This window comes from Nicotiana tabacum, chromosome 7 (assembly GCF_000715075.1).
Source record: "Nicotiana tabacum cultivar K326 chromosome 7, ASM71507v2, whole genome shotgun sequence".
In the NCBI taxonomy this organism is placed as follows: domain Eukaryota; kingdom Viridiplantae; phylum Streptophyta; class Magnoliopsida; order Solanales; family Solanaceae; genus Nicotiana; species Nicotiana tabacum.
In genome coordinates this window covers 11,104,161-11,117,798 of record NC_134086.1, presented here as the reverse complement: position 1 = coordinate 11,117,798, position 13,638 = coordinate 11,104,161, and the positions used below count along the sequence as shown (strand labels likewise).

Sequence of the window (13,638 nt, the reverse complement as noted above, 5' to 3'; positions counted from 1 at the left end):
TTTTTTGGCTGCTAACAGGGAGCAAAGTGTAAAGGGTGCCCAAAAACAGAATGAAACCAACTCAACTTTGCCAGGACAAGATGAGCAATAGAAGACCGTGAAGGGGAAATCAGTTGCAAAAAGAGCACAACCTACTGAAAGAGTTGATACAAATATTGCAAATGAGTTTAGTCCATTAATATAAGATAATGTTCAACAAATATTGCCAAGCTATAGGGATAATAATAACAGAGGCCAGTGTAGTTATGAGGTGGTTGCAGTGGATTCAGCTCCTCTCATTATTCCGATATGAATCTGGTAGCCTGGAATGTTAGAGGCTTCAACAAGGCCTATAAGCAAAAAGAGTTCAAGTTGTTTCTAAAGAATAATAGTATATGTGTAATTGCAGTGCTTGAGCATAGAGTTAAAGAGCACAATGCAACAAAAATTATTAGCAAGTATGGTAGACGTTGGGGTTGGTGTCATAACTATAAATATAGCAGTAGAGGTAGAATATGGATCATCTGGGATCCTAATTATATTTTCTCTAATGTGGTGAACATGTCCGAGTAGTATATTCATGGCAGTGTGTCTATTCACAATCTGAATTTGCTTTTCAACTTAACAGATATTTACGGCTTGCATACCATAGATGATAGGAGAAGGCTATGGGCTGAGCTGAGGTCCCTATATCACACTCAACAGGGACCCTGGGCAGTTATGGGTGATTTTAACACTATTCTGTCAACTGAGGATAGACAAGGTGGTAGTCCAGTATAAGAGGTGGAGACTAAGGACTTTTGTGAATATCTTCTGGATACTGGGATGGCTGAAATGAAGTCAATTGGGTGATGGTTTACGTGGATGAATAGCCATGTTTTCAGTAAAATAGATAGAGCTCTAGTGAATGCTGAATAGCTGATAAAGTTTCCTCATCTGTAGGTCATTATTTTGGATCAAAACTTTTCTGACCATTCACCATTATGTATTAAAATGGAGGGCAATGTCTTAATAGGATCAAAGATATTTAGATTTTTCAATTGCATTGCTGATCATGAGGACTTCCTAAGAGTTGTGCGTGATGCTTGGCACATAAATTCAAGAGGATATCCTATGAACATTGTTTGGCAGAAATTGAGATGTGCTAAGACAGGCCTGAAGAAGCTGAATATTCAGGCATTTAAAGGGGTTAACCTCAAAATATAGAGTTTAAGGCAGAAGCTAACAGATTTTCAGGAGCAAATGAGAAACAATGATCATGATCCTGCATTTTTTGCCCAGGAAAGGGAGATAAAGCAACAACTGAAAAAATGGGACAACATTGAGGAAAGTATATTTAGGCAGAAGTCAAGAGTACAATGGTTACAACTTGGGGACTCTAACACTGCTTTTTTCTTTGCAAACATGAAGAACAAAATAAAGAGTTTGATAAATTCAAATGGAATTTTGATACAAGGGCAGGATGAGATTAATGCTGAAATAACCAATTACTACAAAGGTTTTCTTGGAGCCGCAACTAATCAATTGCCAGCCATAAACCCTCTAGTTATGAGGGAAGGAAAGATACTAGAAAGGCACCACCAACTTCTACTAATTGCTCCTATTACCAGAAATGAAGTAAGTCAGGCTCTTAAAGATATCGATGATATCAAGGCACCAAGATGTGACGGGTATAATGTATATTTCTTTAAAAAAGCCTGATCAGTCATAGGTGATGAAATTACAAATGCCGTGTTGGAGTTCTTTTCATTAGATTACCTGTATCAGCCTATAAATTGTACCATCATCACTCTAATTCCCAAAGTATAGAACCCTTCTAGAGTATCTGATTTCAGACCTATTTCATGTTGCACCATCCTTTACAAACTAATATCCAAAATTTTGACTCAACGACTACAGCAAGTTATGGATATGCTAGTAGATAGATACTAGTCAATTTGCCTTTGTGCCAGGTAGGGTGATCACTGATAACATAATTATGAGTCATGAATTAGTTAAAAGGTATGAGAGAAAAGGAATATCTCCTGTGTGTATGGTGAAGATTGATAGAGGAAAGCATATAACTTGGTTGAATGGCCTTATTTGGAGCAAGTTCTTAACTGTTTAAATTTTCCTGAGGTGTTTATAAAGTGGGTCATGGTTTGTATTAAAACAGTTTATTATACCATTATCATTAATGGTGTTCCTGTTGCTCCATTTAAAGCAAGGAAAGGATTAAGACAAGGGGATCCTTTGTCTCCCTTTCTCTTTATTTTAGCCATGGAGTATTTGAAGAGGCAGCTGGGGACTTTGAAGAGGAAGCTTGATTTTAACTTTCATCCCAAATGTGCTAGAATGAGCATTACTCACCTTGGTTTTGCCGATGATCTCCTGTTATTCTATACGGGTGATTTTGTCTCTGTTCAAATGTTGTATAATTGCTTTCAAATATTCTCTCAAGCTTCAGGGTTGGTTGCAAATGTTGAAAAATCTCCATTTATTTTGGAGGAGTGTGTAAAGATGATCAGAATGCTATCTTGTAGGCCCTTGGTTTTACAAAAGGAGAGTTACCTTTTAGGTATCTAGGGATTCCACTTAGCACAAAGAGGACTAATGTGTTGCAGTATAAATCATTGTTGGACAAGATACTGAATAAGATTACCTTTTAGACATCTAGTTTTCTATCATATGTCAGTAGGGTGCAGTTGATAAAGTCTGTCTTATTTTCTATACAGATCTTTTGGTCTCAGGTTTTTGTTCTGCCAAAGAAGGTGGTCCAATTAATTGAGTCCTTATGCAGAAGATTCTTATGGACAAGTAGTGTCAATAGTTCAAAGAAAGCTCTAATTGCTTGGGAAAGATTATGCTATCCTAAAGCGGCTGGAGGTCTTGGGCTACTAGATGTACATGTCTGAAATGATGCTGCCATTTGCAAGTTGCTATGGAATCTTTGCAAGAAAAAGATAAATTGTGGGTACAATGAGTGCACATTTATTATGTAAAAGGTAGAAGGGTGTGGGACTCGCAAGCTAATCAAGCATCGTGGGTGATTAGAAAGATCCTAAAAGCCAAACTTATTTTTTAGAAAGTAGGTATTCTAGAACAAGATGTGTATCAAATGGACAGCTTCTCCATTAATGAGTTATATTGTAAGATCATGGGAGATTGTCCAAAGGTTGAATGGAGAAGACTAATTTACAACAATCATGGTGCTCCTAGATGGACTTTTATTTTATACTTGACTATCTATAAAAGGCTTCTTACAAAGGGTAGAGTGGCACAATGGTTTTCTGTTGATAGCCTGGTGTGTCCTCTATGCAATGATAGGAATGAATCTGCAGACCATGTCTTCTTCAGCTGTCAGTATTCTGCTGCTATTTGGGGTAAGTTGTTGTAGTGACAAGGTATTAATAGTGTCTCTAGGAAATAGAAAGATGAAGTTGATTGGGCTGTGAAAAATAGAAATGGTAGATCGACTGGGGCAATTATCTGTCGAATGACTTTGGCGTGTGGTGTGTATTGTATTTGGCATGAACGAAACTTGAGACTATTTCAACAAAGGAGCATGCCTGCAAGTGCACTTATAAGACAAGTTATTCAAGAAGTTCACTCAAGAGTGCTAGGATGCCACGGTTGCAAAGGAAACTAGAAGAACTTAGTTTTTATCCCCAAGGAGGGCGAGTAGTTCAGGAGCTAGTAGTGGATAGATTTCCTCTTTGCTGCAGAGTTGGGGCTTCGTGTCCAACTCTTGCCACTTTGATTTTTTTGAGATGTACATATTACAATTGGTAAATAAAATTCTTTGATTACCAAAAAGAAAATGTTGTGACAATGCTTTCAAAGATAGCAAATTTCAGAAGAAATTAATAAAACTTATTTGTGCCTAATTCCAAAAATAAAAAATGCAGTAGCCATCACTCAATATTGTCCTATAAGTCTTTGCAACACAATCTACAAACTAATTACAAAAATTATTGTAAATAGACTAAAACCATATAATTTGTCCAACACAATCTAGTTTCCAACAGGGAAAAAGAGCTTCGGACAACGCAATCATTGTACAGGAAATACTTCACCATTTTAAAAATATAAAAAAAAGGGAGAACGGGACACATGTTGCTAAAATTAAATTTGGAAAAGGCTTTTGATAAACTTGAATGGTCCTTTATAAAAAATACACTCCACTATTTCAACATACCATCAATCTCATCCCACTCATCATGTCCTGCATTACAACGTCTTCCATTTCTATATTGATAAATGGATCACGTACTAACTTTTTAAGCCATCTAGGGGTATACGTCAGGGAAATACTTTATCTCCTTATATATTTATTATGTTCTTAGAACGCCTATCAAGGAATATATTCCAATCAGTAGATTATCTATTATGGAAACCCATACAAATTTCACAAAATGGACCTCAACTATCGCATCTTTTTTTTTTGCAGACGACATTATCCTATTGTTTAAAGTAAATGATACTAGCTGCAACACCATCATTGATACTCTTAACACCTTTACTAACCTATCAGGACAAACTATTAACTACCAAAAATTGAGAATTTTCTTCTCAAATAACTGTGCTACTGAGGCAAAAAATAATATCCTCTCCTGCTTTAGTATGAATGAAGGGAAACAATTTAGAAAATACTTAGGTTTCCCAATGTTTCAAAATATACCTAATAAATCAGATTTTCAATTTTTATTAGATAACTTCAAGGCCAGACTTGCAGGCTGGAAAACTAACTTCTTATCACTACCAGGACGAATTACTCTCATTAAATCAACACTTTCTAGTTTAGCAAACCACATAATGCAATACATTGCAATTCCTAAAAATATTATTCAAAACATGAAGCAATACATGCACAATTTCCTATGGGGAACTACTCAACAAAAAAGAAAGATTCATTTAGTAAATTGGAAAAGAGTTACCATACCCAAAAATATAGGAGGCCTAGCTATACAAAGGCTTGAATTAAAAAATAAGGCACTACTGGCAGGATTAGCATGGCGCCTATTTCATTCACCTAATCAACTACGGTAAACACTCTTATTCATAAATATAAAAACAAACGTATAATACAAAATTCATCTCATATTTGGAAAAATATTATGTTAGGCTGGGAAAATTGGCAAAATGGCATTCAATGGCAGGTAGGTAAAAATTCAAAAATAAACTTCTGGACGGAGCCATGGATTGCTCCTAACACCACAATTAGATCCTTAGTACATTGTCCTATTCCTTTAGAACATACTATGAGGACTATGAACACTTACAGAGATCATAATAATTGGAAATGGGCAGAAATACCTTTTAACATTACAAACTCTTTTAAAAATGAATTCAATAGGGTTAATGTACCTATCTACACAAACAAAGTGGACTCTATCTCTTGGGGACTATCCAACAATGGTAAATTTACTGTCCCATCAATGTATTCACAATTGCTACAGCAGGATTTTAAATTACAACAACACACACTTCACTTATAATTGGATTTGGAAGATTCAAATACCACCCAAGATAAAAATATTCCTTTGGCTTATAATGCATAATAGGTTGCCCACAAAAAACTACCTACATCATATAGGAATCACAGTAGACAATCGATGTCAAATTTGTAATATAGATCCGGAAACTATTAATCATATATTTTTAGAATGTTCTAACATAAAACATATATGGAATGAATTAGATATACCAAACTTTATCCTCATTATAACTACATACTCTCAACCATCGGATTGGCTAATGAAGCTCATTAATACAAAGTACAATAACATGCCTTACCGTATAAATAGCAAAACATTTATTTCGTACACATTGTGGGACATTTAGACTAATCATAACAATAACAATTTTAATAACACACAACAACACCTATCACTTACAAAAATTACTAATCATGCACTGGAATTTACCTATTTAGCTACAAAGGTAGCAACAACCAAAATCCCTATAATGCAACCTATCAAATAAATACCCCCTAAACCAAACTACTAGAAATTAAATACGGATGAAGTTGTATCAACATTAACTCATAAAGCAGGTATAGGAGGAACCATACACGACTCAAATGGAAATTGGATTATAGGGTTTGCAGGCAATTTGGACAATGCCACCATCGTCAAGGCAAAACTAAAGGCTCTATTCTATGGACTGGAAATGGCAAACACATACAATTTGGTTCCGCTGGAAATAAACATCGATGCATCGGAGGTAATTACAATGTTAAAAAAGGACAACATCATTTATACTAATATACTTGATGATTGCAGGTACCTCCTGGACCAATTGCATAGTGCTACCATTGCACATACCTACAAAGAGGGGAATGAGGTAGCTGATGATTTAGCAAAGGCGGGATATAACATGGCCTCTACTAAAAAATCATCTATTTTTGAAGAGCCACCAAATTTTGTCAGCATCTTTTTGCAAAGGGATCAGGCAGGAGAAACTCGTTTTAGGAAGACAACATGCACACATCAGAAACAAGAGGAAGACATGAATCGCAACACTTTTGTAATCCATGACAATGATCAACAAACAACTGCTTCCAATGGAAACAATATGGTGGATAACTATTTTAGAATAGGTAGTATTAATCCTTGTAATAGACAAATAGACAACAACTATCTTCTCGATGCACAAGCATCACCCTCTTTATAGTAGCGTTATTTATGTTAAATACAATATTATCTTTCACACCTAACTTGTCACGACCCAAATCCCGGTCGTGATGGCGCCCAACACACTACTAGGCAAGCCCGACCATTATTCAATACTTAACCCAATTTATCAAAAATAGCGGAAAGAAATATCAATTAAGCAAGATTAAAGTACTGAAGAATTTAACAAAATACACAATATAATCTCACTAGGACCCGGTGTCACGAATCTGAGCCTCTAGAATACAGAATATCATCCTAATACATAGTATATCCAAAGTCTGATAATACGGAAATAAAGAGATATGATAGGAGGGAGAAGATCAATGGTTGCGAACGCCGTGCAGCTACCTCGATACTCCCAGAAGCTGGATCTGCTGATCAACTGGATCTACTGAGCCTGAGACTGCCCTGGATCTGCACACAAGGTGCAGGGAGTAAAGTGAGTACTCCGACCCAGTGAGTAATAAAAGTAACTACAGTCTGAAAATAAAATAATCTAGTAAATACACAAAGTAAGCTAAAATCCAAATATACAGCAACATATGGAACTGAGCAGCTAAACAACAGTATAAATAGAAATACATGAATGCAATGCAATGCAATGCATATGATGGTACATTCCAGTACCCACTGCGGTGTGCAGCCCGAGCCATCCACATTTATTTATCGTCGATGGTGCTCACTGGGGGTGTGTACAGACTCCGGAGGGGCTCCTACAGCCCAAGCGCAATATCTTGGTCAGTCATTGTTACCTGACCGGTCAGCCATTATTACCTGACCAATTTATATCATATAGTGCCATTGTTACCAATGTTCAAGTATATCATCTAGTGTCATTGTTACCACTATTTCAAGTATATCACACAGTGTCATTGTTACTACTGTTTCAAGTATATCACACAGTGTCATTGTTACCACTGTTTCAAGTATATCATACAGTGTCATTGTTACATTGTTTCAAGTCACTTTATAATCAGGCCAGAAAATAATATAATAATCCCCTTGGGCATTTACAAAACAGAAATTCCCAGCCTGTAATACATTTAAAAATATCATTTAAGTTTTCAACACTTAGAATTATGGCTGAGTTTGCAAAACAACATTTAAAACCTTGGACTGAAATTAAATGATATGCAAATCATGCTAAGCAGTAATATCAATCCTCGAAGGATTTTACAAATCGGCACAAGGCCCCAAACATGGCATCAAGCCCCGTAATATCAATGAAGTATGTGTATCAATCACTAGTATAGTATAAACATCACACAGGATGGACCAAGTCACAATCCCCAATAGTATCCGACCCCGCACTCGCCGTGGAGTGCGTGTCACGCCTCAATATAGCATTACGATGTGAAAGTCCGGGGTTTCAAACCCTCAGAACAGCATTTACATCTATTACTCACCTCAAGACGGCCAAAAGTCTACTCCGCGATGTCCTTTACTTTCGAATCGACCTCCTCGCGCGTCGAATCTTGCCAAAACCACAAGGAATATATTACAATAGGCTAAGGGAATATAACTCAATCGAAAAGTCTCGAAAAATATCGAAAATCACGAAATTTGCAAAACCCGAGCCCCAGGCCCACTTCTCAAAAAATTATGAAAGTCACATCACGGGATTCCTCGTCTCTCCACGAGTCCGTACATATAAAATTTACCAAAATCGGAGTTCAAATGACCCCTCAAATCTTCATTTTAGAATTTCAATCTCAAGCCCTAATTTCTTATAATTTGGTTATGTTTTCATGGATTTCAAGGATGATTCTTCAATAAAATCATGTATTTAACTCATAAAACTTACCTCCAATCGATCTCAGTTGAAACTCCCTTCAATCCCCGTCCAAAAGCTCTCAAAATGACTGAAAATGGTGGAAAAATGACCCAAAATCGGATATAAACTCATTGCCCAGATTTTTCGCAATTACTGTTCACCCGCGCGGTACTGTCCACGCGCGGGTTACTGTTCATTGCTGCTAAAAAAATGCACCAGCAGCCAATTTAAATTGCAGCACAGCCATTTTTCACTAAAATAACTCTAACTCCATCATACAAACTCGGAATTAGACGATTCTTATTCCTATGAGTCACAAATAATAATACGAACACAACCATTCAATCGAAACTAAATTCGGAGCTCATTTTCCCAGTACGATATCCATTTCGCTCGTTAAACAATTACTCATGTTTCGCGTCAAATACCTAATCGCAACTTGATGAAATTAGACCAAAATTTCCAGATCAATCCTATAATTCATTATCAAAATTTCGGAAGTCTCGGAATCAAATTTGGATCTCTAGAACTAAAAATGAACCTTTAGATCATTACATTTATGCTCAAAACGACAAAAATCTTCCAAAAACTCTTCCAAAATTTGTCCGAACCTCATGGGATCCCAACAAAGTATACTAACAAGTCCCATAATATGACAAAAACTTAGTTGTTCCTTCGAATCACCAAAAACAACGCAAAAATACTTTAATTCACCACGGATTCAAGCCTATGAACTTTGAAACTTTAAATTTTCACATCCGATGTCGAAACACGCCAAACTAGTCCGAATGATCTCAAATTTTGCAGACAAGTCCAAAATGACATAACGAAGTTACAGCAACTCTCGGAATTCCATTCCGAGCCTCGGATCAAAATCTTACCTGTCAACCGGAATTCGCCAAAATACTAACTTTGCCGATTCAAGCTTAATTCTACACCGGTCATCACAAAAATATTCCGGACACACTCCTAAGTCCCAAATCACCTAACAAAGCTATCCGAACCATAAAATTCGCATTTCGAGCGCTCTAACACATAAGTCAATATCCGGTTGACTTTTCCAACTTAAACTTCCTTAAAAGAGACTAAGTGTCTCAAACCTTACCAAAATCATTCAGGAATGACTTCAAATTTTGCACACAAGTCACGTTCGACATTACGGACTTGCCCCAACTTTCGGAATCACATTCCGACCCCGATATCAATATTTTCAATCCCGGTCGAATTTTTTCAAAAACCTTCAAATTTCTATATTTAGCCAAACTTCTCCAAAATGACCTACGGACCTCCGAATTCACTTCCGATCGCGCTTCCAAATCTAGAATCACCATACGGAGCTACTCCCAGTCTCAGAATTCCAAACGGACATCAATAACACTGAAATGCATTTTAAGCCAAACTGATGCAATTTCTTCTAAAATGCTATCTTCCACAATAGGCGCCAAAACGCTCCCGGGTTATCCAAAACCCGATCCGGGCATACGCCAAAGTACGAAATCATCATGCGAACCTGTTGGAACCTTCGAATCCCAATTCCGAGGTCTTTTACTCAAAATTCCAATCCTAGTTCATTTCTTCAATTTTAAGCTTTTAAAATGAGAATTTCCATTTAGATTTGACTCCAAACTTCCTGAATTTTAATTCTGACCATACACTCAAGTCAATATACCTGAGATGAAGCTGCTCATGGCCTCAAACTGCTGAATGACGCGCCAGAGCTCAAAACGACCTATCGGGTCGTTACAATCTCCCCCACTTAAACATGCGTTCGTCCTCGAACGTGATGAGAACTACACTAAAGTAGTCTGAAATCACTTGTTTAACACCTCATGCACCTTCCCATGCTACCACCACTCAGTTGAGCACATTAGCTCGACAACTCTGTAGGTATACTCCCTTATTCAAGCAAATAAGCCATTAGGTCCAATTCCAACATCCTGAATTTCCTGCCAAACATGTTTCCATCATACGACCACTATATCAATCTCCACACGTTGTACCCAACATGGCTGCATAACTTTGCTGAATTCACACTTTGCATCACTTTACTCATAGGACCACAATAACATTCTTTAAACATAATAGTCGAAAGTCCACAAATCTGATGCTCCCATTGCATCTCATGACCTACATAGGTCTTGCTCTAGTTTTTACAACACCGATATGACTGAAGAGATGTGTCTAAATTCATAATCAACTGTTGAATCAACAATTCATTGGATCTATACTCCTGACAAGTTCCATTACCTTGTCTCAAACCAAAGAATGATCTTTGCTCTTAATATACTTCATATAATCAGTTTGCATTGACCCCAAATCTAGTAACCTCGCCTCACCCAGTACGAACTGCTCAGGCAATAAGTCACCTCGGACATAATCAAAAATCCCACAAGACGCCACAATGTGCCAGTGGGATACCAATTCGAACGCGATACAAAAGGAAGGCGAACTCTGGGAGGAACTACTCAACTCGCACACTAACATGGACTTCCTCAGAAAACAGGGAAACAGAACACATAAAAGCAAATATGGGAAATGAACTGAACATCACACTGTTGGGCACACAACCCGATCCAAACAACATACCCATGGCGGCATGCCATCCGATCCACATATAGGACTCACATAAGGAGATACACGTCGAGCTGAATAGCTCACCACATCCAAATACCGAATATCGGTCATAAACACACTAAGGTGCATAATACCATTCCCAAGGAAACATATAGCGTTATAGGCTACAACTCAAGCACAACTAAGGTGTGATACATGATCTAAGTCTCAAGAGCCATCCTGCTCATATAACATCACCGCTGAGCGGAACCTCAACACATAGGGAATTTACCAAGCCGTCTCACAACTCATACATCGCAATATATCTTTACATGAATTATCTGACCACGAAATAAGACCGCGACTATCCTTCCATAAAGAGCGCATTGCTGAAATAAACACAACTGGCCTGACGTAAGGCTCACTTCCACATTTAAATCTATCCCCCGACCTCAAGTCGATCTTGATCGTGCCAAAGCTAGGCCAATAATATTTCACAGGTCTATAACCCTATAAGCAGAGTGCCCTTCAGGCATAAATTCTCAAATGGATGATATTACCAAAATCCTCATACTTGGTTTAAATTTCTAATTAATCAAGTGACTACATGTCACACTTATACAATCTTCCCGCGGGACAAGCTCCCACCATCTTCCGAAATAATTAACAAGCCTGCACATTCAAACCACCGGCTGCACTAACACTGAAAAGCGATCAGGAATCCCTAACCAGGATGCAAGGCCTTTCTCACAAAATACCGATCTCAGGTGATACTGACGCCAATACCCATCTTACTCAAAACACTGAAACTCCTTTCCTGCTCATCCGAGCTCTTGACATCACATTCATTGACCAAACTGCGACCTTGGTCCTTACTTCAAATTCCATACCACTCACTGCACCTCATGTGCCGATATACGATAGACACGATCTCCATCACAACTCTGGAATCGACGATAGGCTAATACTTCATCACATAAGACCTTCCATTTAACTTACTTCAGGAGAACTATAGCAACATACAGGCGAATTCTCATAACCGTCGAATATGTCAATCTCTAAGTAGTGGTCCAAGCCGCCATAACCCTTTCCGGGATCCGCCTACTCATAACAGGCCCTAACAGAAGAATGATTCAGAATAACATCAATCACTACGACCGACAAGCCTCACACGCACCACCACAAATCACATGCATAACTCGATCATGCTGAACGAACCGATCACTGACACCAATATGCCAACTCAACTATGGCTAATCAATCTACTTCCTTCCAGTTTATCCTTGATTGCCTTAGAAATAATAATATCTCCCTTCAACACCTAACTTATTCCAACCACACTCACCTCGAGTGACCTTAAATCATGAGACCATGCTGTCTCAAAAACCATTACCATTTCATGTCTGTCAATGCTACACCGCAAGTCAAAACATCATAGAACATTCTGTGTCTTTCTTCATAAGCTGCTTCAAAAGCTTGACTCTTAACTGTACTTATAGACTCAGAATCATCAGGCACCACACTTTGCCTCTTGAATTCACTAGGACCGCTATTGAGAGCCACCCAGCTCTGACTTGGCCCCGAATGCAACCAACTCTACTGAATTTTATAACATATGAATACCATCTCGATAAAGCACCCAACGGAATCACTTCCCTCGAAGCCTGCACCTATACGAGGCATAAATCATGAATCTTCCCTCAAGTCTAAATATGAGCCAATAAGGCTAACCATAGCATGCATCCAACAATTCATTTACTCAAATTACCACTCATGGTCCTTTTCTGTAGCTGCAATAACCCACCAATACGCCAATAACCAGAATTCACGTAGGTAATAAACCGTGCAATCAGCTAATCAACAGCAAGCTCCCCAACTTGGCTCGAAGCCATAGATCACAACACATATACTCTATTGCTGTCGTAATATCATGGTGAGATTAAACTCACTCCATCATAAGCTCGTGGAAACACGAATCATCTGGAATTTTAACTCTTCTGCAATTCTTGCATTTACTCACACAACAGTTAAGCCCACTCTCTAGGCGACCATTTTTTTTAATTTTTTTTACTAAGTCCTAAATTTTTCAAAATTTTTGGCAGAGCCTCCTTTGTAATTGGTCCTATCCACCTGCTAGAGAATCACCAAAACCATCCTAACAACACATCCACAACTTGACAAAACATCACAATGCATATCAATTACATAAATCTAAATTGATACATGGACATGCATTGCACCTATTTGAATCATAACATATAGAAAATACCCTTCAACCCTCCATTATTGGGCTATTCAACCAAGTAGGAACATATTCTTTCTTTAATATTTTCGACCTTCAAGGTGGTCTCCTTGACTCAACGATTTCGTCATAATACATTTACGGAAGCGATCTCAGCTCCCAGACTTATCTAACTAGGAGACACGAAAAATATTCTTCACGCGCCCATAACTCGGGCTACTCAACAGATCACAATAAGAAACGAATCACTTAACAGTTCATCTACTATCCAGTAGGCTTCTTCGCCACTACCAAGTCATACAAATACACCTCGCAACACTAACATACTCATCACGTGGATATCCAACCGCTATTCCGGCTAACAAGGACAATAATGAACATATGAGTTCAAAACACTTGCTCACAAAATCAGCACCTCGGTGCTCAAGCCATTG

The 13,638-nt window shown here is 37.9% G+C and overlaps 1 protein-coding gene across 1 annotated transcript; it reads left to right on the top strand.

The window, feature by feature from the left end:
- Positions 1-288: 288 nt before the first annotated feature.
- Positions 289-2,544, top strand: LOC142161982 (uncharacterized). The gene is made up of 5 exons (XM_075218276.1): positions 289-454; positions 608-753; positions 922-1,155; positions 1,261-1,656; positions 2,110-2,544. Exons 1-5 carry the CDS (start codon positions 289-291, stop codon positions 2,542-2,544), a joined length of 1,377 nt encoding a protein of 458 aa, XP_075074377.1.
- Positions 2,545-13,638: the final 11,094 nt, after the last annotated feature.

What these genes read in the sequence shown, in the direction of transcription:
- LOC142161982 (XM_075218276.1), top strand. Translation starts at nt 289, where the DNA reads ATGAATCTGGTAGCCTGGAATGTTAGAGGCTTCAACAAGGCCTATAAG. An exon ending in CAAGTATGGTAGACGTTGGG is followed by an intron (nt 455 to 607) that starts GTTGGTGTCATA and finishes TCAACTTAACAG; the next exon opens with ATATTTACGGCTTGCATACC. An exon ending in TGAAGAAGCTGAATATTCAG is followed by an intron (nt 1,156 to 1,260) that starts GCATTTAAAGGG and finishes TTTTTTGCCCAG; the next exon opens with GAAAGGGAGATAAAGCAACA.